This window comes from Sciurus carolinensis, chromosome 4 (assembly GCF_902686445.1).
Source record: "Sciurus carolinensis chromosome 4, mSciCar1.2, whole genome shotgun sequence".
Classification (NCBI taxonomy): Eukaryota; Metazoa; Chordata; class Mammalia; order Rodentia; family Sciuridae; genus Sciurus; species Sciurus carolinensis.
The window spans coordinates 161,546,336-161,573,458 of NC_062216.1; the positions used below are offsets into that span (position 1 = coordinate 161,546,336).

Genomic DNA, 27,123 nt, shown 5'->3' on the forward strand with positions numbered 1-27,123 from the left:
TTGACCACATTCTGATTGACCTTAGTGCAGGCATTTATGGTATCCCCACTAACAATCCCAATTTTTAACTTTTTAATTGGAAAAAAAACCATGCTGTTAAATGAGTTTGTGAAAAAAAGTTGATTGTCTAGAGAAATAAGGAATGGAATAGGGCGGGCAGTGGGAAAGGAGGCTATCCTGTTGCTTAAGAAATTAGAATTAAGAAGAGGGTTCCCTTGTGCAAGAAAACATAGCTTTCTAAACAATGTAAAGACATAAAAGGCATTGTGTTGGCAAAAATGTGTAAAAACAATAGCTGCTAATTTCACACCCCATGGGATGAGGAAGTATAAATGTGCTTTAGCTTTAGATAACAGAGTTGTCTCCACTGGCCCAGCCGGTTCACAGAGCTTTCCCTCAGTCTTACTGCCACCAGAGGGTTGGCAGGCCAGCCGCCAGTAGAGGTGTTAGCAAAACCTACCGATTTCAGGCTTAATCTTTTCACCTACCTTTTCTTTTTCGGTAATGTGTTCATTATTTGCTGCACATTACTCTATTCTTTGTCTGCAAATTTTTTGTTTCTAATGCAGCTTGCTTTGTATGGGTGAGATATGGAATGGCACCAAAATCCGGCACCCTGGAAAGCCAGGGATTTCCACCCTGTGACAAAAGAATGCCGCCTTGACTTCAGAGATTGCCTAATCCCAGCTGTTCTGATAATGTAATTAAGGCTGCCTAATGTCTTTAATTTTGCAACCAGTTTGTGTGAAAAGGAGAATTTGGCACTCTGAAGGCTTAAACACTAAATAGCAATCTCAAGACGCCTAATTAGAATTCTCTGACATTAAGCTAATTGGTGAAACTGTATTTCAGCAGCTTAACTTCTTTATTAATTTTTTAGCATTTTCATTGAAAATCAATTGATGAGCTGTCAGCATATTTTCCTTAAATTTGATTTGCTCAATAGTGCTCCTGTCTTAAGCAGGCAGAAAGGCCTCAGACTAGCAATGAAAGGTATTGAATATTATCACCAGCATTCCATCCCTTTTAATCATTTTCTTCTTGACCTAAATAATGTGATTGATTGTATGACTTGGCCTTGCAGTTTCTCTGGAGCCTTGCAGTGCTCTGGAACTGGACAACGTTATTTTCTTAAATTGAAAATTTAGGAGTGGAGAAATTTATTAACGAGGCTGTTTTTCTGTTGATTGTGTGCTTGCTTTACTTGTTTGGTACGAGGGACATTTCCCTGCGTTTGCATCAGGAGGCTGCAACAAATTCAGCTGGGATTCAAACATACTTTGTCATAATTTGAGACAAAAGTGTCTTAAGTGTAGAGGACTAATTAAAAGAGAACTGAGCTTTTGTGGTTTAGGTTAAGGGCATTCGATTCTGTTCAGGATGCTTATTCAAGTTCCTTTTGCCAGTTTCCACAGGAAGTGGCTGGAATGGGCTTCTTCATCCCCTCTCACCCCTCTGCACCTGCTTCCATTCCTATATTCTTTCTTTCCATGAGTGAAACTGCTGGGTCTGACTGTAAGAAGGGATTAAGCTCTCAGAGGAGGAAGTTTTCTTTTTAGAACTCTTCTGACAGTAAATTCAAGTCCAAGATCCTAGCTCCCCTATCTGCAAAGTTGGTTTTAATAGAAAAACAGAATGATATGTCTGATTTAAAGAGAAAAAGCATAAAGCCCAATCCCTTTTAGGAAATTCTTTTTTTAGTGCTAATTAGAGGAGAGTACTCATTTACTTTGAGTATCTTCTTCATGAAGAATCAAAAAAACTATCTTGTCTATTGTAAATATTCACAAGTGTAGCCAGTATGGAATTTGGCAAATCTTTATTTGAAATTTCACTAAATCTCACAATCCTTCTTTATGTTAATAATTAGTATAAATATAATACTCCCATAATACTTTAATGATTTTTAGTTAACTTAGATCACAAATATATTGAGTTTTTTTCTTGCTCTGTAAAGAAAAAAAAAAATGCTTACAAAATAAAAACAAAAACTAGTACAGTTAATTATGCAGAGGGATTTAGTAATTGTAATACCTATTATGTTTATTATTAAACAAGTATGCCCACGATTTATTTGTGGTAAACCACCTACTTACTTAGTTTTTCCTCTTGTAAACTAATGCAACTGTTGTTCTATCTGTTGCTGTGTCACATGCTTTCCCAGAACAGTGGCTTAAAACAATGAGTTTTCTTAGACTTTATGATTTTGCAGGTCAGGAATTCAGGAAGGACTTGGCTGTTTGATTCTTCTGTTTCAGGTGTTGCTGAGGGAGATCAGGGGTGGCATTCTGCCAGGGGACTCTAGGGAGTGCTGAAGGTGAGGTTCAGTTGAGGACCTGGCCTTTCCAGTGTTGTGGCATCAGTGACTTGGTATTTCTGAGAGGGAGTGTTTTCCATGGCAAGACAGAAACTGCATGACCTTAGTGCCTAGCCCTCAGTTACATCCCACCACTCATCTTATTCTGTGAATCAGAGCAGTCACAAACTCCCACCCATATTTGGAGCTATCAGGGACATGGGGCACACCTTTCAGGAGTCAGCTAGATTTGGGCAAAGTTTATATACAGAATGCAGGGTTTCTTTCTGTGGTTCTCTCATTTCTGAGATTTCCCTTTACTTTCCAGCTGTTCAAATTCAGTAGCTCAGATTCTTTTCCTCTCTTCTTCATTCAGTTAAGACTTTGGGGTTCTGAGTTTTAACTTCCCATTGTGTCTTGAACCCTTCTTACAATATGGCTTTCCCTTAGGTGAAAAGCCTTAAAAATGGAAATATAGTCAGTGATACTCACACTCTAATTTTTGCCTTCTAGTGCCTTCAAGAAGTTTTTAAATGTTTTGTGCAGACTTTATTATCTGCAGGGGAGACCATCTATTAGAAACGATTCCATGGTTCTAGAAACAGAACCATCTTACACCATTTTTGTGAATTCCTATTCCATCTCATTGATTTGGCTTCCATGACCACACTATTTAAAAGATGTCACTGTTGTTTAATAGCATTTAATTTTTATCATGTAATTTTTAACATAAAAATATATTACATACATGTAAGTTATGAAAGATACAAATAAAATGAACACCCTCAAAGCCACTGCCTAGCCCAACTTAAGAACTGGACTGTTATCAGTACCATTCCATTTACTTGTTACTCTAGTCCTCTTCTGTTCTTCCCACTATTCAAAATATTTGCATTTATTATTTTCTTGATTTATTACATTATTTGTGTTTTTAATCTTAAAAGTTTAAAATCTTTTATTGTAAGTTTTGCTTATGTTTGAGCTTTATAAAAATTGATTGATACCATATAATTTTTCTTCAACATTTTTTCATTCAGTATTGTTTTTAAGATTCACCTTCATAATTTTTGTATTATATTCTATTATGTGCAGATATAATATGGTGAATACCACTTCATCCATTGCATTGATCAAGAACTTTATAGTTTCCCTTTTAAAAAATATTAACACTATTTATATCACCTGACTTCCATATATTTGAGTTTCTACAAAGAAAATTGCCTAGTCATGGAGTCAAGTTAAATATTCAGTTTAACTGGAAAATGTCAAACTGTCTTCCCACGTATTTGTATATGAGTTCTGATGATCTCCATCCATGACTTGGTATCAAACTTAAAAATTTTGTCTGGTTAGTGGGTGTAGAATGATCTCTTTTTGGTCTCATTGTACATTCCTACCTCACATCACTAATGAGGTTGAGCCCTTTCCATGTGGTATTGAAGTCCTGTTGTTCTTTGCCTTGAAATGCCTTTTAGGTTATTTGTATTATCCTTATTGGTTTCAAGGAAATTTTTTTGTATATTTTGATTCCTAATTTTTTATCAGTTGTATGTGTTGTGCATATCCTGTCCCAGGCTATCTTATTTATTTTTTTGTAACTTACGGTATCTTTAATATCACTTGTAAGTTTGTGGTCAGCTTTATTAGCCCTTAGCCCTTTTTTTCAATAGTTTGTGCTCTTTACATTTTAAAAGTATCTTTGGTATTTGTTCTTCATTCTATCTGGAATTAAGTAAGGAATCTGTTTTCATTTGATTTTCAAAGGAGAGTGTGTTAGCTATTTTAGAGTCTTAGCTTTTCCATATAAAATTTAGAATTTGTCAGTTTTCATTAAAATCAGAATTTTGTCTTGAATTGCAGATCAAATTTGGAGAAAATTACTAATCATAAAATATCTATCTTATAAATATTTTGCTCTTTTATTTAGGTTTTCTTGGACTGGATGTCTTTCAAGAAAGATTTCTAATTTTCTTCTTGAAGGCCTTGTACCTCTTGTGTTAGATTTATTTCTAAGTCCTTTTGGGATTTTGGTAGTTTTTTTCAATAACAATATTAAAACATGTACACAAATGGAATAGTAAAATTAACTCCCATATATCCATCCCAAAACTTTTATCAATAAGACAGTCTTGTTTTATCTGTATCCTCCTCATCTCCCTCTTATGCCTTCATTTCCCAAATCAAATTACAACCATCAAATTATTTTATTTCAGATATCAAGTCACATTCTAAAAAGACTTTTTAAAAAATCAAAACACCATTTTCATACTTAATTTTTTTCTTTTGTTGCAAAGGGATTGAACCCAGGACCTTACACAAACTGGCACTCTACCACTGAGCTATATCCACAGCCCTTTTTATTTTATTTTGAGACAGGATCTTTCTAAGGTGCTCAGGCTGGCCTCAAACTTGGCAATCCTCCTGTGTCAGCCTCCAGAGTAGCTGAGCTTACTGGTGTGCACCACCATGTCCTGTTCACACCTAAAAAATTTTAAGGAATAGTTATCTTCTGTTATCAAGGATCCATGATGTATTTAGAGTTCCCCATAAATGTTGTTTATAATAAAATTTGTTGATATGTCTCTTGAGTTTTTTTTTTTTTAATCTATAGAGTGTGTCTGTGTGTATGAAGAAACTATATCTTTTGTTCCAAGAATTGCCTACTTCCTGGGTTTTAATGACAGTATCCTTGTATTAGAGTTATCAGAGAAATAAACAGTAGGAGGTAGATAGGTAGATAGATGAATTTATTATGAAAATGGCCCATTTGATTATGAAAGCAAAGAAGTCTTATGATATGCTGTCTGCAAGCTGGAGAACCACAGAACCCAGTGATAGTTCAATCCAAATCCAAGGACCTAACCAGGCACAGTGGCACATCCCTGTAATCCCAGTGGCTTGGGAGGCTGAGGCAGGAGGATCTCAAGTTTGAGGCCAGTCTCTGCCTTAGCAAGGCCCTTAGTAATTCAGTGAGAACCTGTCTCTAAAAAAAAATACTAAAAGAACTGGGGATGTGGCTCAGTGGTTGAGTGCCCCTGAGTTCAGTCCTCACCCCCGCCCCCCCCCCCAAAAAAAAAAAAAATCCAAGGACCTAAGAAGTAAGGGAGCTGGTGATGTAGCTTTTCAGTTTGAGGCTGAAGACCTGAGAACCTGGGGATCCACTGGTGTAAGTTCTGGAGTCCAAAGGTAGAAGACTGTGGAGTTCTAATATCCAAGGACAGGAGCAGATGGGGCAGGGGTAGGACTGTCATAGCTCCAGGAAGAGAAAGGGAACACTCTTCTATCCAGGCCCTCAACAGATTGGATAGTACATACCCACACTGAGAGAGGACTGATCTGCTTACTCAGTTTACTGATTCAGATGCCTGTCTTCCAGAAATAGTCTCATAGACATATTTAGAAATTGCTTTATCTGCTGTCTGGGAATCCCATAATGCACTCAGGTTGACACCTAAAATTAACCATCATGTGTTCTCAGGGTGTCTTTTTATTTTATTTTTTTAATTAGTTCTTTTCAGTTATATGTGATAGCAGAATCAATTCTGATTTAGTTTTACAAGCATGGAATATATCTTCCTCTTGTTAGGGTCCCACTCCTATTGATGTACATGGTGATGGAAGTCACTGTTTTGTTTTCATATAGATACTTGGGAAAAACTGTCAGATTCATTCCACTTTCTTTCCTTTGCTTATTCCCTCTCCCTTCCCTCCATTCTCCATTGTCTAACTTACTGCATTTCTGTTCTCCTCGCTCACCCGCCTCCCCTTATTGTGGGTTAGTGTCCACCCATCAGAGGAAACATTTGACCTTCGGTTTTTTGGTGACTGGCTTACTTCACTTAGTATGATTGTCTCCAGACTCATCCATTTGCTGTCAGATCTCATAAAGTCATTCACATTTTCTTTATCCATTCATCTGTTGAAGGGCACCTAGGTTGACTTCATAGTTTAGTATTATGAATTGAGCTGCTGTAAACATTGATGTGGCTGTGTCACTGTAGTATGATGATTTTAACTCTTTTAGACAAATACCAAGAAGTGGAGTAACTGTGTCAAGTGTGGTTCCATTCCAAGTTTTCTGAGGAAGCTCCATACTGCTTTCCAGAGTGGTTGCACCAATTTGCAGTCCCACCAGCATTATATAAGGTTACCTTTTCCCCACACCCTATCCAACATTTTTGTTACTTGTATTCTTGATGATTGCCATTCTGACTGGAATGAGATGGAACCTCAATGTAGTTTTAATTTTCATTTCTCTACTTGTTAGAGATGTTGAGTATTTTTTCATGTATTTGTTGACCCTTCATATTTCTTCTGTGAAGTGTCTGCTCAGTTCCCTTGCCCATTTATTGATTAGGTTAATTGCTTTTATTTTGGTGTTGAGTTTTTTGAGTTCTTTATATATCCTGCAAATTAATGCTCTGTTTGAGATGCAGGTTGCAAAGATTTTCTCCCATTCTGTAGGCTCTCTCTTCATGACCCTGATTGTTCCCTTTGCTGTGAAGAAGCTTTTTAGTTTGGTGCCATCCTATTTACTGATTTTTAATTACTTCTTGCTCTGTAGGGGTCTTGTTAAGGAAGTCATTTCCTGTGCCTCTGTGTTGGAGTATTGGGCCTACATTTTCTTCTAATATGTGCAGGGTTTCTAGGTCTTTAATCCACTTTGAGTTGAGTTTTGAGCAGAGTGGGAGGTAGGGGTTAACTTTCATTCTGCTACATATGGATTTTCAGTTTTCGCAGCAGCATTTGTTGAAGAAGCTATCCTTCCTCCAGTGTATATTATTGGCACCTTTGTCTAGTATAAGGTAACTGTATTTTTGTGGGTTTGTCTCTGTTTTATCTGTTCTGTTCCATTGGTCTTCTTGCATGTTTTGGTGCTAGTACTCTGCTGTTTTTGTTACTATAGCTCTGCAGTATAATTTAAGATCTGGAGTTGTGATGTCTGCTGCTTCAAACTCTTCTCCTAAGGATTGCTTTGACTATTCTGGGCCTTTTGTTTTTCCAGATGAATTTCATAAGAGCTTTTTCTATTCTCATGAAAAATGTCAATGAAATTTTGATGGGAATTGCATTGACTCTATAGCATTTGTTAGTATGGCCATTTTGACAATGTTAATTCTGCCTATCTAAGACCTGGGAGGTCTTTCCATTTTCTAAGGTCTTCCTCAATTTCTTTCTTCATTGTCCTATAATTTTCCCAGTAGCGGTCTTTCACAAACTCTTCTGTTAGATTGATTCCCAGATTTTTGTTTGTTTGTTTGTTTTAGCTATTGTGAATGGGATTATTTTCCTAATTTCTCTTTCAGCTGATATGTCATTTGGAGTATAGGAACACAATTGACTTATGAGTGTTAATTTAGTATCCTGCTACTTTGCTGAATTCATTTATGAATTCTAAAATTATCTAGTGGAGTTTTTTGGGACTTGTAAATATAGGATCATGTCATCAGCAAACAACTAGTTTTGCCTCTTCTTTTCCTATTTGTATCCCTTTTATTTCATTCTTTTGCCTAATTGCTCTGGCTGGAGATTTGAGGACTATGTTGACTAGAAGTGGTGAAAAACAGCATCCCTGTCTTGTTCCTGTTTTTAGTGGGAATACTTTCAGCGTTTCTCCATTTAGAATGATGTTGGCCTTGGGTTTGTCAGATGTAGCTTTTAGAATGTTGAAGTATGATCATTTTATTCTTATTTTTTCTTGTGTTTTAATCATGAATGGGTATTGTATTTTGTCAAATAGCTTTTCTGCATCTATTGAGATAATCACGTGATTCTTGTCTCTTAAGTTTGTGTGGTGAATTACATTTATTGATTTCCTTATGTTGAACCAACCTTGCATCCCTGGGATGAACCCCACTTGGTCATGGTGCACTATCTTTTTAATGTTATTTTATATGTGATTTGCGAGCATTTTATTGAGAATTTTTGCATTTATGTTCTTCAAGGATATTGTTCTCAAGTTTTCTTTCCTTGTTGTGTCTTTTCTGGTTTTCATATCAGGGTGATATTGGCTTCATAGAATGAGTTTGGAAGGGTTCCATCCTTCTCACTGGATGGATATGCCAAACAAAAACTTATATAACTTAAAAAAATAAAATTAGACTTAACAGATATACAATATTTCATCCATCAGCGACTCTCTTTCAGCTGCATATGGAACATTTTTCAAAATAGGCCATATTTTAGGATACAGAGCAACTCTTAGCAAATACAAAAGAACAGAGCTGATACCCTGTATTATATCAGATCATAGTTGAATGAAATTGGAAATCAATTTTTTAAGATAATAAAAGTAAGAATTACTCGAACACCTGGACACTAAATAAATCCCTTGGTGTCTTTTAACATGCATATATACATATATATATGTGTGTGTGTATATATGTATATATGTAAATGTATGTTATGTATGTTATATATGTTAGTGTTGTTTTGCATCCCCTCTCCAAACACTTCATGGATGGTAGTATTGCATCCTTTCAGGAACAATATATCTCATTATATCTGCTTTTTTGTGTCATTGGGATTGATCATTGGTTTAGGTTTTGGGGCCCTGATTCTTCTATTGTAATAGTTCCCATTAACTCTTCTCCTGATGGTTTTATTTTAAAACTTATGGTGATCATTTCCTCAATTTATTATTTCATTAGGTCATAGAAAATAGTGATAGTCTAATGTTTTCACTCTAATGCACTTATTAACTAGAATTTTAAAATAAGGAATAGTTTTCATTATCATGTCTTTTGTTACCTTGACACATAATCTATGTGGGAGGGGCAGAATAAATGAATGCTACGTGTTTTTTAAAAATCCAGTTTGCAGAATAATAGTTTATATCTCCAGTTTCCTCTAGAGATAAGCAGTCAAGGACTTTTTTCCTTCTTTTTCTGAATATCATCATAAAGTTAGAAATTTTCGCCTTTTTACTTAAATTTAAAAATTAGCTTACTCATTTTTACAAGTATTTAAAAAACTGCCTGCAAGCTTTTGATTTAAGATTACATTTCAACCTGTATATCAATTTAGAGAGAATTGACATCCAAATCATAGTCTCCCAATCCATGAATGTGGTATATATCTCCTGCTGAGATTCTCTCTAGTTTCTCTCAGTAATGTTTTAAACCTAGTTGATTTTTGTTCACTCTTCTTGTAGCTTGCAAGTTTGCTAAATTTAATGTTTCCAGTGGAATTTTTGTTTTAAGATCCTTTGGGATTTTCTGTGTTGATGAACATGTTATCTCAAGTAGAGACAGTTTTATTGTTTCCTATCCAATGTTTATATTTGGTACTTCCTTCACTCCCCTGTTGAAGTGACTGCAGTGTTGAACAGGAGTGGTGAGAATGGGCATTCTCTCCCTTCTCCCAGTTTTGTAGTGCACAGCTTTCAGTTTTCTTCCTCTTCCCTGTGGGATCCGGCCCCCACTGTGTATCAGCGCAGGAGCCTTAGCCCAGGGAAAGATGATTTTTTGCTCTCTACCGCTTCCCTCTGGTTTTGTATCTTCCTGGAATTGGTGGCAGGAGGTTGTGCTGAACCTGTTCCATGGTAGACTTTCTTATTACTAGGTGCAAGGCTTAGAGAGAGCAAAGGAGGTTTCCTCTTCCACCTCAGGGACAAACATCTCTTGCCTCTGCCTTCTTCCAAGTGCACATTCCCCTTGCTTCCCAGGACTTTGCTAGACTGAAAGGTTTCCTGACCCTTCTCTAATCACCTGTATGTAGGTCTTGCTTCCTATGCTGAGAAAGCCCAGGCCAGTAGAACAAAGGAGTCTTTCTCAGGTCTTCTGCTGCACTCCAGCCTTTAGTGAGCACCCCACAGAGAAGACTTAGGAGTGTGTACATTTCTCAAGCCTGGGGCTCTAAAGAAATCTAAACTCTCTTGGTAGCCCACAGTTAGCCTTTAAGAAGTCATTAAGAGATTTTGCTCACCTTCTTTCATGGTTTTTATATTCTTGCTTTCCTTTAGAGCTTTACCTCTTAACTGTACCTTCCTAAACAGTATAGTTTAGTTGTGCTGATTTTTTAATGTTATACAGAAGAAATCATACCATATATATTCTTTTTATATCTGATTTCTTTCACCCAATGTCATGTTTTTAAGATCCAGCCATGATTCCATGGTTAGTTATTTTTTTGTTCATTTTCATTGCTTATTAATGTTGCTTTATGTGAATTTGCCACAAAAGTTATCTAAATAGTATTTGTATGGTTTCCAATTTTTATCTGTTACAAATAGTGCAGATACAAATAAACTGTGTCCTAATGCAGTTACATACAAATTTCTGTAGAACACTGATTTGATTTATTTATTTATTTATTTATTTCAACCTATGCATTTGTATGTTTCTTTTTGGCTCTTTTTAAAAATTTGTTCTTTTTGGATATACATGAGAGTAGAGTGTATTTTGACATATTATAGTATGCTGCTTTTAAGTCCTTTGGGTATTTTGATAAGGAGTATAACTTACTAGGATCCCATTCTCATGATGGTACATGATGTGGAATTTCCCTGGTCCTTTATTCATATATGAACATAGGAAAGTTATATCCATTCTACTGTCTTTCCTATTCCAATCCCTCTCCTGCCTCTCCTTCCCCTTTGACTAATCCAGTGAACTTCTATCTCCCTTCCCTTATTGTGTGTTAGCATCTGCATATCAGAGAGAACATTTGGCCTCTGAATTTTTGGGAATTGGCTTATTTCACTTAGCATGATGGTATTCAGTTCCATCCATTTACCGGCAAATGTCATAATTTTCTTCTTTATGGCTGTATAATGCTCAATTGTGTATATATACCACATTTTCTTTATTCATTTATCTGTTGAAGGGCACATAGGTTGACTTCATAGTTTAGTATTGTGACTTGTGCTGCTTTAAACATCGATGTGGCCGTGTTACTGTAGTATGCTGATTTTAACTCCTGTAGATACATATCAAAGAGTGGGACCCAGCTGGGTCAAATGGTGGTTCCATTCCAGGTTTTCTGAGCAAGTGCCATATTGCTTTCCAGAGTTGTTACACCAACTTGCAGTCCCACCAACAATGTATGAGGGTACCCTTTTCCCCACATCCTCATCAACATTTATTGTTACTTGTATTCTTGGTAGTTGTCGTTCTGACTAGAGTGAGATGAAATCTCAGTGTAATTTTAATTTACATTTCTCTAATTGCTAGAGATGTTGAACATTTTTTCATGTATTTGTTGACCATTCATATTTCTTCTTCTGTGAAGTGCCTGTTTAGTTCCTTTGCCCATTTATTAATTGGATTATTTGGTGTTAAGTTTTTTGAGTTCCTCATATATCCTGGAGATTCATCCTCTATCTGAGGTGCAGGTGGCAAAGATTTTCTCCCATTCTGTAGTCTCCTGTTCATGTTCTTTAAAAAAAAAAAAAATTGTAGTTGTAGATGGACAGCATGCCTTTATTTTATTGGTTTAATTTTTTATGGGGTACTAAGGATCAAACCCAGTGCCTCCCACATACTAGGCAAGTACTTTGCCACTGAGTCCCAGCCCCAGCCTGTGTTCACATTCTTGATTATTTCCTTTGTAGTGAAGAAGCATTTTAGTTTAATGCCATCCCATTAATTGATTATTCATTTTACTTCTTGCACTTTAGGAGTCTTGTTGAGGAATTTGGTTTTAGGCCAACATGTTGGAGTGTTGGGCCTACTTTTTCTTCTAGTAGGCACAGGGTCTCTGGTCTAATGCCTAGGACCTTGATCCATGTTGATTTGAGTTTTGTGCAGGGTGAGAAATAGGGGTTTAATTTCATTTCACAACATACGGATTTTCAGTTTTCCTAGCACCATTTGTTGAAGAGGCCATCTTTTCTCCAATGTATGTTTCTGGCATTTTTGTCCAGTATGAGGTGACTGTATTTATGTGGGTTTGTCTCTGAGAAAAACTGATTCTTAAAGGGTCCCCGCCTACCAGCAGCTCTCACTTTGGGAACTTATTAGAAAAGCAGATTATTGGACTCTACCCTAGACTTAATGAATAAGAAATATAAGGGTGGGGCCCGCACTGTGTGTTTCAACAGTCCTCAGCATGATTACTGTCCCTTCTAAAGTTTGAGAGCTCCTGCCATAGGGGATACACCTAGGAGAGAAGCTGTTGGCATAAATGATGGGTAGATAATGGCAGGTTGTTTCTGAAGTGGTTATACCAGATTGCATTTTTACCAGTGCTACAGGGAAGTTCAAGTGGCTTTACATTTTTAGTGTCGTCAACTTTTTATTGGTAATCTCCTCCCCCCACACACACACTCCTTTTTTGGGTTTAAATGTTTTTATTTATAAAATTAAAAATTAATGGGGCTGAGGTTGTGGCTCAGTGGTGGAGCACTTGCCTGGCATATGTGAGGCACTGGGTTCGATTCTCAGCACCACATATAAATAAATGAATGAAATAAAGGTCTATTAATATCTAAAAAAAATAAAAAATAAATAAAAATTAGTTTTGTGGTCAGTGAAATCTAAACAACTGCAAGTGACTAGTCTAAAAGTGTCTCTAAGTGCAAGACTGATGTCATCATCTTTGCTCTCTAGTATAATGTTGGGCACATAGAAAATTATATGTGTCTCTAAGATTTAATTTTAAAATACATATTTTTAAGTTAAGGAGTTTCTTTAAAAAAAAAAAAAAAAAAAAAAAAAAGGCCTCAGTTAAGGTTTAAGTTTATTAAAATAGCCCTGAAAGGATGGAGATGTGTAACTCAGTGGTAGAGCATTGGCCTGGTATGTGCCCTGGGTTCAGTCTCTAGACTTCAAAAAAAGAATTTGCTTTTTGAAAAATCATAACATACTTTTCTTTCTTCTTCTTCTTCTTCTTCTTCTTTTTTTTTTTCCAGCTTTTATCTCTTCTTTTTGAAGATTTGTTCAAAAAATTTAATTCTGAAATGAAGAAGATTGCAGACCAGGTGATTCCTAAACAAAGAGCAGCCCAGTTTGATGTTGTGAAACACATGCGCCAAGACCAGATTACCAATGGCATGGTGAATGCCATTTCCACCGTAAGTCTTCATTCTCTTAGGATTTTGGAGTGAGTTTGTCAGTATCGTCAGTGAAAAGGAGATTTAAAGGACTTTAAGAATCCAGATGGTGTGGTGTATGTGTGTATTTAAAGGAATGTACAAATCACAATTTTTCACTTTTAAAAAATAGTCTAAAGTTTAAATTGTCTAATATTTTAAAGTTTAATACTGTAGTAACCTCCTTCAGCTGTGGTTTTGCTTTCCATGGTTTGTTTCATTTATTCATCTTCAACTGCAATCTGAAAATGTTAAATGGAAATTTCCAGAAATAAAAAAATTTATAAGTTTTAAATAACTTGTATTATAGTTTTCTTATTTTCTTATTAGTTATTATTGTTAACTTCTTACTGGGCCTATCTTACAAAGCAAACTTAATTATAAGTTATTTACATATATAGAAAATAAATAGGATATAGGGTTCTGTGTTTTCTGCAATTTTAGACATTCACCAGGGTCTTGGAATGTATCCTGTATGGATAAGGAAGCCCTACTGTATAACTTTCCTGCCACATTATACTTCCTGTTGTATGAGGCAATAAAAAACAGGTAACACACAGAGGGGCAAAATCTTCCCCTTTATCTATTAATAGCCTTTCTTTTAATGAAAGCTTCCTTTTTTCTGTAATAAAATTGACATTTTTCAGGCAGGTTTATTAATTGACAAGTTTTGTCCAAAAAAATACAAAAATGTTTTATTTCACCGTTAATGTAATGTTTCATTTAGCTTATATTCTTCAGAGGCCTATCAGCTTTCCTACCCTGAGCGATAAATTCAGTCCTCAGCAGCTGCTGTGTATTCGGGGCCTCTGGCTATTCATGAAAGGTTATCAGATAGGTTTTTGCTCCTTGTTTTAAAGCATAGCAACTACAGCTCTATCTGATGAAGTCTGGTTCACATTTTAGATGCCAGACATACAATTAGTTTTATGGATGGGATCTTATCCCAGCCAGAGTTTGGGGTAGCCCGACACATTGATTCCCATAACAATGAGAGAAAAAGAGTGCACACCTGCTTCAGTAGTTGACTTTAGAAATTTACAGTGGTCTGTGCAGCAGCCTCCACAGTGGCAGCTACACCCAAGGTGGAGGTGCACCCTGCCTCTGTGCGGCTTAGGCTCTGTAAGCGTGCTTCTGTTAGAAGTGCTTTTTCTTGCTTCCTGACCCATGACTTTCAGGTCACAGAGCTGTTAGGAGTAGTTTTTTGCTAAGTGACGCTGCGTTACCTGACAGGGCTGCTTATTAAGAAAATCCATAGTAGGCCTTGTGGCAGGTATGCCCCAATCCGAAGGCGACCAGGAAAGACGAACCTGTAATATTCTGTGGTATCCCCTGTATAGAGTGCTTGCACCATGTCCATTTTTGCTGAGAGCGCTTTTCGGCTCTGTTTCTCATCTCTCCCCTTAGTAATAAACCTGCAGAATACCAGGGCAAATTCTTATGCCGAATCTCTTGGCTTCACTCCCCACCTACTTTCTGTTTGCCATCAGCTGCTGCCTTATTTTTAGCTCTGTACCAAATATTTATTTACCTTATTTACTCTTACTCTCTGGGCATAGTTATTTTACTAGATTCTTTCTCATTCCAAGGATAAAAGGAGTTGCCTGAATAAACAATACAAGAAGTTAATTTGTGAAATACATTTGTTCGCTCTGTTTCCTTGCTTTATAATGGATAGAATTTCTTATTAGAATTTAACTTTTTCACATTCTCAGAAACTCAAGGTTCTGAACTGATAGACCTTTATTGTAACGAAGATAAAACTTTAATTTGTGAAGGAGCTCCTGCAAAATCACATATTTCAATATGAACAGATCACCTAATCTCTTTCTGCAACTATGGTGATTTATCTACTATGAGGATGTCTTAAGCTGGAATCCACAAGTCTACTCCTGAAATTTGAGTGTCAGATTTTGTGTTCCCAGTCCTTTGTACATTTTTCTCATAGTTGTCATCAGGTTCTTTTTTTAAAAAATTACTTCTTTTTAGTTATACATGACAGTAGAATCCATTTTGATATAATTTTACAAGCATGGACCGTATCGTAAACTAATTAAGACCCCATTCTTGTGGATGTACACGATGGTGGGATTCTATGGTGTATGCATATATGTATACAGGAAAATTAGGGCAGATTCAGTCCACTGTCTTTCCTTTCATTCCCCACCTTCCCTTCATTTCCTTTTATCTAATCTATAGAACTTCTGTGCTCCCCCCACCCTTGATTATGAGTTAGCTTCCCCAGCCTTTGGTTTTGGGGATTGGTTTATTTTACTTTGCATGTTAGTCATCAGATCCACCCATTTACTGGCAAGTGTCATAAAGTCATTCTTCATAATTGCTGAGTAGTACTCAATTGTGTATATTTACCACATTTTCTTTATCCATTCATCTGTTGAATGGCACCTAGGTTGACTTCATAGTTTACTATGGTGAATCATGCTGCTGTAAACATTGATGTGGCCGTGTCACTGTAGTATACTGATTTCACATCCTTTAGATACATACCAAAGACAGGGATAGCTGGGTCAAATGTGGTTCCATTCCAAGTTTTCTGAGCAAGCTCCATACTTTCCAGAGTGGTTATACCAACTTGCAGTCCCACCAGCATTATATAGGGTTACCTTTTCCCCACACCCTATCCAACATTTTTGTTACTTGTATTCTTGATGATTGCCATTCTGACTGGAATGAGATGAAATCTCAGTGTAATTTTAATTTTCATTTTTCTAATTGCTAGAGATGTTGAACATTTTTTCATGTATTTGTTGACCCTTCATATTTCTTCTTCTGTGAAGTGCCTATTTAGTTCCTTTGCCCGTTTATTGATTGGGTTATTTAGTGTTATTTTGGTATATGTTTTTGAGTTCTTTATATATCCTGCAAATTAATGCTCTGAGATTCAAGTTGCAAAGATTTTCTCCCATTCTGTAGGCTCTCTCTTCATGACCTTGATTGTTCCCTTTGCTGTGAAGAAGCTTTTTAGTTTGGTGCCATCCTATTTACTGATTTTTAATTACTTCTTGCTCTGTAGGGGTCTTGTTAAGGAAGTCATTTCCTGTGCCTCTATGTTGGAGTGTTGGGCCTACATTTTCTTCTAATATGTGCAAGGCTTCTAGGTCTTTAATCCACTTTGAGTTGAGTTTTGAGCAGAGTGGGAGGTAGGGGTTAACTTTCATTCTGCTACATATGGATTTTCAGTTTTCGCAGCAGCATTTGTTGAAGAAGCTATCCTTCCTCCAATGTATATTAGTGGCACCTTTGTCTAGTATGAGGTAACTGTATTTTTGTGGGTTTGTCTCTGTTTTTTCTGTTCTGTTCCATTGGTCTTCTTGCGTGTTTTGGTGCTAGTACTCTGCTGTTTTTGTTACTATAGCTCTGCAGTATAATTTAAGATCTGGAATTGTGATGTCTGCTGCTTCAAACTCTTCTCCTGAGGATTGCTTTGGCTGTTCTGGGCCTGTTTATTTTTCCAAATGAATTTTATGTCATCAGGTTTTTAAAGGAAAAAAGAAGAACCACTGCAGATATAGTTTTTCTCTATGGAATCAGGAAGATAATTGAGCCAAACATTTTCTTGGATATTTTGTTTTCTACTTTGTTTTCTTGATGCATACTGTTTTTTGTTAATTTATATTACCATGAATTTATATTTTGGGGAATATAATTTAATGTGTACAGCTGTAATACAACTATAAAATAATATGACATTTAGTTCATAGGAGATAAAGCAAATTTAATATTCAAGATTCATTTATATGAATCTATTTTACTTTTGGCATGATAGCCACAGAGGATATACAGTATTTAATATGAACATATATACAATTTTTGATTCCTTAGACCTGACAAAGAAAGCTATAGTATGTTCATTATCCCTAGTAGCTGCGATGAGTCATTTTTCTCTTGCTGTATTTTTCTCTAATTCAGACTAACTTAGGAAGATATCCAAATAATAGCATATTCCAACATGAAATTATCTCTTTGAGCTTAAAACTCATTTATCTTTGATCAGCTGACTTATTGCTTCCAGTGTACCCTTGGGTTGAACTAATGTGTGTGAGTTCCTCAGAAAACGACTATACTGATGTGTTAGGGTTAAAAGAGTGAAGCATACTGGGATGGTTGTTAGACATAGTTTGTATTCATTATATTCCTAGAAAACCCCAGCAAGTGGCTATGTAAGTTTTAATTTTAAGTGTGACATTTTGATTTCTGAATAAATATGGCTTTAATTTCATAAACAAATCGTTCCTATTCTGAACTTCTCAGAGTGAGTTCTTAGGATTAGGCAGTATATGAAAGGGTTACTGGTAGTCTCATGTCTTTCATCTCTCTGCAGGGAAATTGGTCTCTAAAGAGATTTAAAATGGACCGCCAAGGTGTGACCCAAGTCCTGTCTCGCTTATCATATATATCTGCACTGGGCATGATGACAAGAATCTCTTCCCAGTTTGAAAAAACCAGAAAAGTGAGTGGTCCTCGTTCCCTCCAGCCATCTCAGTGGGGAATGCTCTGTCCTTCGGACACTCCTGAAGGAGAGGTAAGGTACCTCCTCTCTACAATGTCAGAGGACATTCCTATTGGCGTGTGGGTCTGGGATTCTGCTTCTGCTCTCATTCTCCAGCCCACGTCTTCTTCGTAGATTAATCACTTATCTGGCAAGAAATAATGATGCAACTTGATATTGGCTACATCAGTGTCATTTCAAAACCAGTGTCTGTAGAAGCATTTGATGAAAAGGATTCATGGTCCACATTGATTTTGATCCTCATAGTTTATCCCAAGAATCAGTCATGAAATGAAGGACACTTGAGAGAACCAACCTTTTTGATGCTCACAAGGAGCTCTTTTTGAGCAACTTACTTCCTTTAGAGGTGCTTAGAGGACTTCATGCGCTCAGGTGTAGCTAACTTAGGAGTATGCAGTCCAAAACCTGATGACCCTGACTCACTTACATCACCGTTACCTAAACACCAAATAAAAGCACTTACTCCCACTCCTCTCTCTGTCCTGGTCCCTTTCTCCTTTGCATTACCCTTGTTAGTTTCTCTTGATTCTGTTCCTTTTAAATCAAACTTCCAAAGAAGGAAAGCTCACCATTGTACCTCAGGCTCCTAGCACAGAGCTTTGTTCGGAGTAGAGGCCCCATAAACATATACTGAATGACCAAAGATGTCAGTTACAGAATATTACAAGTGTTATGATTTGAAAGAGGTGAAAAATAGGATTCCATGCTGTTGTGGAAATTGACACTAAATATTTATGCAATCTTTCAAATTTGCATGCGTTAAACATCTTGAGGTTTGGAACGCTGTATTTCCCAGAGATTGCTTCTGCTAACTTCAGTAAAGTGGCTACTTTGCATATATAGCAGGTGGTTTTCAAGAATTGAAGTTACAATCTTTAGGTATCACATGTGTCTTGAGTGGTTTCTCCTTTTGCTATATTCTGTCCTTATTGATACTTCTGTTGCAGATTTTTTGGTTGTGTAAAAGTTGAAAAATACTTGTTATTTTTTCATGATGAAATAATTTGACATAAGAAAGAGTTGCAGAAATAGTAAGTATGAAGACTTTTCACAATCTTATACCTAGATTCCCCATTGTGAGCATCTCACATAACCTTAGTACAGTTATCAACTTAAAGAAATTAACATTAGTGACAATGTTACCAACTGCAGACCTGGTTCAGATTTCCCAGTTGTCCTTTCCTACGTTGCTGTAGTCACCGTGCTCTTGAGTCTTAGTCTGGAACAGTTCTTCAGTCTTTCTTTGCCTCTCATGACCAAGAAACTTTAGAGTTCTGCCCAGTTATTTTGTAGGATGCCTCTCATTGCCCACTAGAAGTTTTCTATTTCTGTGTAGCTACATTGTTTTCCTTTATTCTTTTCCTATATTATACTATTATAAGGACTTTGATGTTCCACTCTCTGGATGTTTCTATAGTGTTTCCTTATGTTTTTTGGATATTTATGATATCATCATCTATAATTACAAATATACTGTGCTGAGCATTTATGTGGCTACATTTATTTTTCATCCTTTCTCGTTACCTAAGTATAAATTTCTCTGGGCAAAAGGGTATATACATTTTAAGGACTTGTTAATAAATTTCCAAAATGTCACTTACAAGATTATACTGCTTTTTATTGCCACTAGCAGAGTGGTGAGCTATTTTTAGACACACACTGTACTAATGTTTATTCTTAGAAATGATTGTCTTATTTTTTAGGCCTGTGGTTTGGTTAAAAATTTGGCCCTTATGACACATATCACAACCGACATGGAAGATGGACCCATTGTTAAATTAGCCAGCAATCTGGGAGTGGAAGATGTGAATTTACTATGTGGAGAAGAGCTCTCTTACCCAAATGTGTTTCTTGTTTTTCTCAATGGTGGGTATGTTATAGAGACATGTTCATCCTAAATAACTGTTGGGAGTAGGGAAGGAATCAGTTATTATCCTTGTATTTGAGGCACAAACATACTCTTAACTGTGGGCCCAGGTGGACCTTGATTTAAAGATGGAAGACTGTGATTCTATTGGCTGCATTATGTAAAGTTCCCAGAGGACACAGCTGTGTGAGTGAAGGGTAACATGGCAAAGACTTACTGTTTCCACCGTCTTGTATCTGCTAGTATATCCGCAGTGAAATAAGGTTCAACATAGTATCTTAAATATCTGAGTCATCCAGCAAAATAATCAGATCAACCCTTCTGTTTGATCATTGATACGTCAGCAGCCTATGGCAAGAAGTTCCCTTTCTTCTAACTCATACTTCAGTTGTCTCCATCACATACCTCTTCCTGCCTCCTTCAGAGCCCTCCAGAGGCTGGGCAGCAGTATGCCTGTCCTTTTCTTCTTTTGACTTGGTAATCTGTGTGCCTGCTTGATGTACTCACCTCTGACCACTTAGGTCCCATGTGTCTCTTCCCTTCTCTTTCCCTCAGTCAGGGATCGATTAACCCTGCAGGGAGGGCCTGTCAAGGGTGGGTCAGGACCTCAGCAGGGCTGTTAACTGTCTCCCTTCTCAGTGAATCCAGGAGGCTAACAGTGCATGAGCTCTTGACCTACACTTTCTCCTGGTGTCTCTGAATCCTTATGAAAACATGGGAGGCAAAGCCTAGTATCTTCATTTCACAGATTATGATCAGATGAGCAGTCATTGGGTGTGAGGCAGAATCCACAGCGCTCTCAACTCATTCTTCTTCTTAGTCACCTGTGGAAGTGATAGAGCCAGTATGCAAACCCAGGCAGTGTGTACCCACATGCACATTCACAGCACTGCGCTGGAGGATGAGAACAATGAAACTCACTCACACTGCTCTTCAGCCAGTGTGTGATGGAACCGGCCCTCAGGTCCAGGGCCTCGGGATGGCCTTGCCCATTCCGCTGTACTGCTTCCCTCAGCCTATGGACAGCCGCATGTTAATAACTGTTTTCAAATGACTACTCAGTACTCCTGCATGTGTTTTATTGGGTGGATATTTTAAATCAGATTAGGTTTATTTTTTGTTCCTGTCTTATACCTTTTCTTCTTTTTTTGCTTAGGTAACATCTTGGGTGTCATTCGAGATCATAAAAAGCTAGTGAATACATTCCGACTGATGCGAAGAGCAGGATATATCAATGAATTCGTTTCCATCTCAACAAATCTTACAGATCGGTGTGTTTATATATCCTCTGATGGAGGAAGGCTGTGCAGGTATATGTTGTTAGAAAGAATTTAAGAGTCTCTTTATATTAACTTTTGAAAAAATAAGTCTATTTTTAAGGCTGTTTTTTCCTTCTTCAATGTTAAGATGAATTTAATTCAGTTGACAAACATTTCAAAGATTAATGGGAGACCATCACTGCCTTCAGAGAGTTCAGTCTGCTGAGAGAGGAGAAGTAATTATTATTAATAATAATCAACTATACAAGTAATAAATGCTAGTCACTATTTTAGTGGATAATACTGTATATGTAAGGTTTAATTACATTCAGCCCTATGAGGTTGAATTATTATTTTCATTTAGCAATGGGGTGTTCCATGAGGCTGAGTAACTTACCCAGAGCTAGAGAGTGGTGGAGTCAGGCTTTTACTGGGAACTCTGTGGAAGTCATTTGACTCTAACAGTCATGATTTTATCTCTGTATTCTATTACTACAAACTGAGCTTTAAAGAATTAATAGGATTGTGTTACTTGAGTGTGGGGGAAATAGAGAAAGGCTAAGGAAAATCAAAAATTAAAAAAAATAACATCAGACCTAATAGAAAGTAGGGTACTATTATTCATTCAGCAGATCTTTATTAAGGACTTGTGCACAGGTACTGTCCAGCAACTGGAGGTACATCGATGAATATGACATAGTATCTTGTCTTTGGGGGACATGCAGGGGCATCAGCTGAGGTCATTACTGTATTTCAGAAGCCTTCACTCACTTATTTTCCAGTTGTAATTTTTTGACTCCTGATAATGTTAGGGTATAAGGCAGTGAGTGAGCTAGCAATAGTTGGAAGTCAGAACTGGAAGAGAGGACTGCCATTGTTTGTGTCTGTCCAACATCTTTTCTTCCTTCCAATTACACTATATTCTCCTTTGGGCACTGCTCCGCCCTACTGCATTCAGTGTGAGGCCTTCCTTGACCAGCAAAGGGTCAGGTATGAGATCTAAGCAAGGCCAGTCAGACTCCCTCTCAGAGTCATCAGTTGAATTCAAGTAGAATAAATCAAGGGAGGGAAGTGATTGAACTTCTGTGTTCTGGCAGTGACCCAGGCAGAAGTCTGCCTGTCACTCCTTTCCTTCTGGATCCTTGTAACTGCTCTAATTTCTGTTCCTTCTGTGCCTGAGCATTTCCCCTTTTTCTTTGATTTCTGTCCTTCCAGTAAATTCTTAATTCTTCCAGCAAATTCCATGTTGCTTAAATTAGCAAGAATTGATTTCTCTTAAATATACCCAAGAGTGATATATGTGTTCAAGTCCTAACTTGACATTTATTGTCTTGTGTGACTTTGAGCCTTGGTTTCCTTGACTGTATAATGTAAATAGTAAAGCCTACCTATATTGTCCTGAGAATAACTGGCAAGGTGTGGTAAGTACTTCTAGGGTGCTCATCACCCATAATGTGCGTATTTCTAGCTTTTAACAGCATGGCCTAATTGGGGACAGGAAAAACAATGACATGTTCTAGGTTGACTTTTTTTATGATTTTTCTCTTTCATTACAGTCAACATAATAAAGCATATTCTAAAAACAAATTCTTTTTTAGCAGTAATTTTACAATGGCAGACAATAGATCTGGCAGAACGAATAGTGGAATTTATTGGGTTAGTGATCCCTCCCTCTCCTATTCCTGTGTCTGCCTTCATTTCTGAGTCTTAACCTGAGCTACACTACAGTGATCCCCTATGGCAACAGGGTCACTCTGCTTCCCTCCAGTGAAGAAGCCAGAATTTTGAGGTACTGTTGATTTCCATGAAAAACTCACCCAGTTCACTTTTTCAGCAACTCATGTTCCCCTTTTGTGATTATGCAGCTCCTCTGCTTCAGAGCTTAAAGTGCTCATTAGTCCTCACATAGTTATTTGGGCTTCAGGGTGCAGCGCACAAGTGTCTGCTAGTTACTTGCTCCTCTCTGTGAGAGCGGCTATCCAAATAGCAACGGCCCTTAATGTTGCCATGCTGCATGCCACCCTTTGTGTTGGTGTTTCTTCGTGGTGGCAAAGCCCTAGTCGGCAAGTCACCACTGACAGTTACAGGTTAATCTGTGAAAGTGCTCTCTCTACCTTCCACCCATTACATCAGTGCAGATCCCAGAGTAAGGAAGCTTCATTTTTTGCAAAAGTGGAGCCACTTGTTTTGGTCAAATATAGTTTAAGTAACCTGTTAGTCTAGCTCAGTGATTCTTATCCTAAATCATACTGCTCCAGAACATCTGGATATTCATCACAAACGCCATCATTACCCTTGGTGACAGTGTTTCATTGCCACCTAGCTTCAGGGATATACAGCAGTCCCCCCTTACTTGTGTGTGGGTGATATGTTCCAAGACCCTCTGAAACATTTACAGTTTTAAAAAATACAACATGTGACATAAAGTTTTCATTTCCTTCCTAGACTTTGTTGAGTATCCTTTTTGTGCTACCTTTTCATTTAAAACTGTGTGTGTGAGTGTGTGCGTATTTGTGAGTTATAGAGAACACGTGTATATGTGGATAGAGGTCCCAATGTGGTCACACTTGCCAAAATCCGTGTCCTCAAGCAATCTGTGAATAACTTTGCTTGTTTCTGCATCATCCTTTCACTATAACAAATATTACTTGCTGGCATAACTCTTCTGTGAAATTACTATTAAGTTGTTATTTTTTTCTGTCCTAGACCTTACATAATTGTTAAGAAACAGAAGCCAGCAGTCACGAATAAGCACATGGAAGAGCTGGCTCAGGGGTACAGGTAAATGGCCAAAAATGAAAATAATGTTTTTTGATCTGTTCTTTTAAGAAAAGTATATTTTTCATCTCTTAATTCTTCCCCATCAAATATTCCAGCCTGTTAAAAAAACATACTTCTCCACATGAAGTTGCTTGGACATGATTAGATCGCAAGGCTTATTTACAAAGTCTTGGTGTAAATTTCTGTACTACTAGTTTTTAGTGAGAAAAGAACTTACATTGATGTGGATACTGTGGGTCTTTCATCATGCAAAGTTTTTAAAGTCAAATATTTTAGAAGTGAAAACCAAATTAGCAAAAATCAGATATATTTAATGTTTTTATCTCAGTGATCTGTGATCACTCTGTAATCCAAGAATAACGTTTCAGATATCCCAGTGTATTAATTCTGGTAGAGAAAGGTGCCTTGGGCCAAATAAAGCCAGTATCTTCTGTTGTTAAATAAAATATTTCAATAAAATACTTTTTTGTAATGTCCCTTTTTGCCATTATTTTCCCAGGAATTTTGAAGATTTCTTACATGAGAGTCTGGTAGAATATTTAGATGTGAATGAAGAAAACGATTGTAACATTGCACTCTATGAACATACAATTAATAAGTAAGTAGAATCTGTAACAACCTTAATTAAAACCTGTTCTGACCATAGACACTGCCTTCTTTCACTTGTCTCCCCGTTCTTCTGTCATGTACTCCTGTAGTAAGAACTGGTAGAGGGAGGTACACTGTTGTGCAGTGAAGCATATCTGTCACTATCCCAATTGAAGGTACCACAAAGTTGCTAGCAAGCCATTTTTAGACTTAATTATCCTTCCAACCCATGTGACATTTAATATGTATTTTTCTAAAAAAAATAATTTTTCTGGTTTTGATATTCAGTTATAAAAATTGAACTAGTGAATCAGACTACATAAAAATAAATTTCTTCTGGAGAGAATTTTGTCAGTGGACATCTGAATTCTTACTGTCAAAACAAGAATTCCCTACATATGTTATAAAGATATCTCTAAGCATGCAATGAACTTGAGATGGTAATATGTTCATAATATTTTATACTTCATGTTACTCAAGCTGTCAGTGTCGGTTTCAGTTCAACTTCTGTCCTTGTCTGTGTCCACATCAATTCTTCAGCTTGTAATGTAGACTTCACCCAGACGCCAAGCTCTTACCACCACCATCTGCCATGCAGTCCTTGCCATTGCTTGCCTGAATTCTTGCGGGAGTCTCCTGACTTGTTTCCTGTGCCTCATCCAGCCTGTACCTCGCCGAACAGCATGCTCACGTCACCTCTTTACTCACATCCCCAAGGTCCTCATAGAGGCCTCAGGTTCCTATGCTCTGCCCGCTCCCTCATCCTGTAGCAGTTCCACCCACACTGGCCTCGCCTGAGATGCTCCTGGCACACTCTGCCTTAGGCCTTTGCTGCCTAGAATTTCTCTCCCTTCCCTCCCCTCCCCCACCTACAGGGCTTTACTGCTTCACCTCCAGGTTCCCCCAAAGTGCACCTTCTTGTGAGTCTTCTGGCCACCTCATTTGAAAATCAAAATACCTCTATCCCTAAATGCCCCCCTTCCCTTTATTTTTATAGTTTTTTTGTTTTGTTTTTTTTCTTGTCTTATTACTACAGAGTAAAAGCTGTGTCTTGCTGGTTTATTTGTGTATGGTCTTTTTCCCACCACTAGAAGCTCTATGAGGCTGGGTTTTTTTACTGTTTTGTTTTTTTTTTTTCCATTGCTATAAATGAATATGACTGTTAGGATTACCCAGTCATCAAGCTATTCATCTTATTTAAAAAATATAAAAATTGCTGTATTACTTAACTTACGAAGTTTTTTTAAATGTAGAAATGCATAAATCCCCTTCCTTCTCCATCCCACTAGACTCCACTCTTCTCAAGTAGCTAGTGCTAATAGTTTGATATGTACTTTTCTAGATATTTTTCTAAATAAGTATAAAAATACATACCTGATCCCACACAATGCATATATACAGGACAATGGTAATATGGTTTTCAGTGTCTTAATTTTTAAATTTAACAGTGTCTTCTGGACATTTTCTATATTAGCACATATACACATATTTAAATATATATATAAATTATTTTTAGTTGCTGTTTATTATAGTATCTTCCTTCACAAATATAGTTTATTTAGTTTATTCCCTGTTAATAGAATATTTAGGTTGTTTCTAATTTTTCCACTATTATAAGCAATAAGTTGCTGAATTTGAAGTAAATTTAAGTGCTTTATGCACATTGGAAGAAAAATCTCCTAATTCCTGTTCAGGATAGAAGCTTATAGTGGTTATGATTTTAAAATAAATAATTTTCCTTTTTTGTAAAATTAGAATTTACAGTGTTTAGACTTTCAGTGTTTATTAGAAACTGCATGGTTTTGTATGTTGTTGTCATGATACAAGAAAGAAAAAAATTGTTTGATGTTTCCCTTTTTTTTTCTTTCAACTCAACTAAAGGCTGAAAAGTAGTTTTTATTTTCAAAGGGAATGTCAGCCTGGCCAGTAATGCAACAAAGCAGTATATTTAAAATAAACTTTGTTTTATTCTATTCCATAAAATGTAAGCCCATGCTCTTTAAAACACAAAACAAAACCTACAGTCCTTTCCCTCCCTGCTGACAAGAGGCCCAAGATGATGACAGAATGAGGCTTTGCCAGGTCCTAAGGAAAACAATTTCTTCCAACCAAGAGCTACTCAAAAAGTACCTGCCGTCACCACACTAGGAACATACTTCAGTACATGAGTATTGAAAAAAAAAATGTCTGGATAAATGAATAAGTAGAAAATCTTGGGGCAGGTACATCACAGCTAAATCCACATGATGTATTGGGACCTGGTTTCTTGAAATCGCCTCTCTCTGAGGTACTGTCAGCTACTGAAATTGTTAGGATTCCACTTCCCAGTCCTTTGCTTAGGAGACCATGAATTCTGAATGTGATATCTGTTACTTTCAGCAAAGACTTAAGAATAATCTGGCTTCTCTTTCCTGTGAAAATATCTGACATGCTTTGTCATTTAGTCAAAAACTGGGTTTTCTACAGAAATGTATTATGAAAGTCACCGAGATTCTGAGACTTATTAGATAAACTCTTACCTTTTGTTTAATACCTATAGCAATACTGTCCAATAAAAATACAATGCAAGCCACCGATAACTTCACATTTTCTAGTAGCCACATTTAAAAAGTAAGAAGAAACAGGTGAAATTAATATTTTAATTTAACTCGGTATATCCAAAATATTGTCACATAACATGTAATCATTGTAAAACATACTAAGCTATTTTACTTTCTTTTTCCTACTACAAGTTTTCAAAATCTCATATGTACTCATAATTTGAATGTC

The 27,123-nt window shown here is 36.8% G+C and overlaps 1 protein-coding gene across 2 annotated transcripts in view; it reads left to right on the forward strand.

Annotated features, from left to right (window-relative positions):
* Window positions 1-27,123, forward strand: part of Polr3b (RNA polymerase III subunit B) — a 130,558-nt gene that overhangs the window by 48,914 nt on the left and 54,521 nt on the right. For both annotated transcript variants that reach the window (XM_047551347.1, XM_047551348.1), the window contains 6 exons: window positions 13,149-13,310; window positions 17,671-17,871; window positions 19,563-19,725; window positions 20,883-21,036; window positions 23,692-23,766; window positions 24,266-24,364. In XM_047551347.1, coding sequence (XP_047407303.1) covers window positions 13,149-13,310; window positions 17,671-17,871; window positions 19,563-19,725; window positions 20,883-21,036; window positions 23,692-23,766; window positions 24,266-24,364 — 854 coding nt within the window. The remainder of the gene's footprint in view (window positions 1-13,148; window positions 13,311-17,670; window positions 17,872-19,562; window positions 19,726-20,882; window positions 21,037-23,691; window positions 23,767-24,265; window positions 24,365-27,123) is intronic.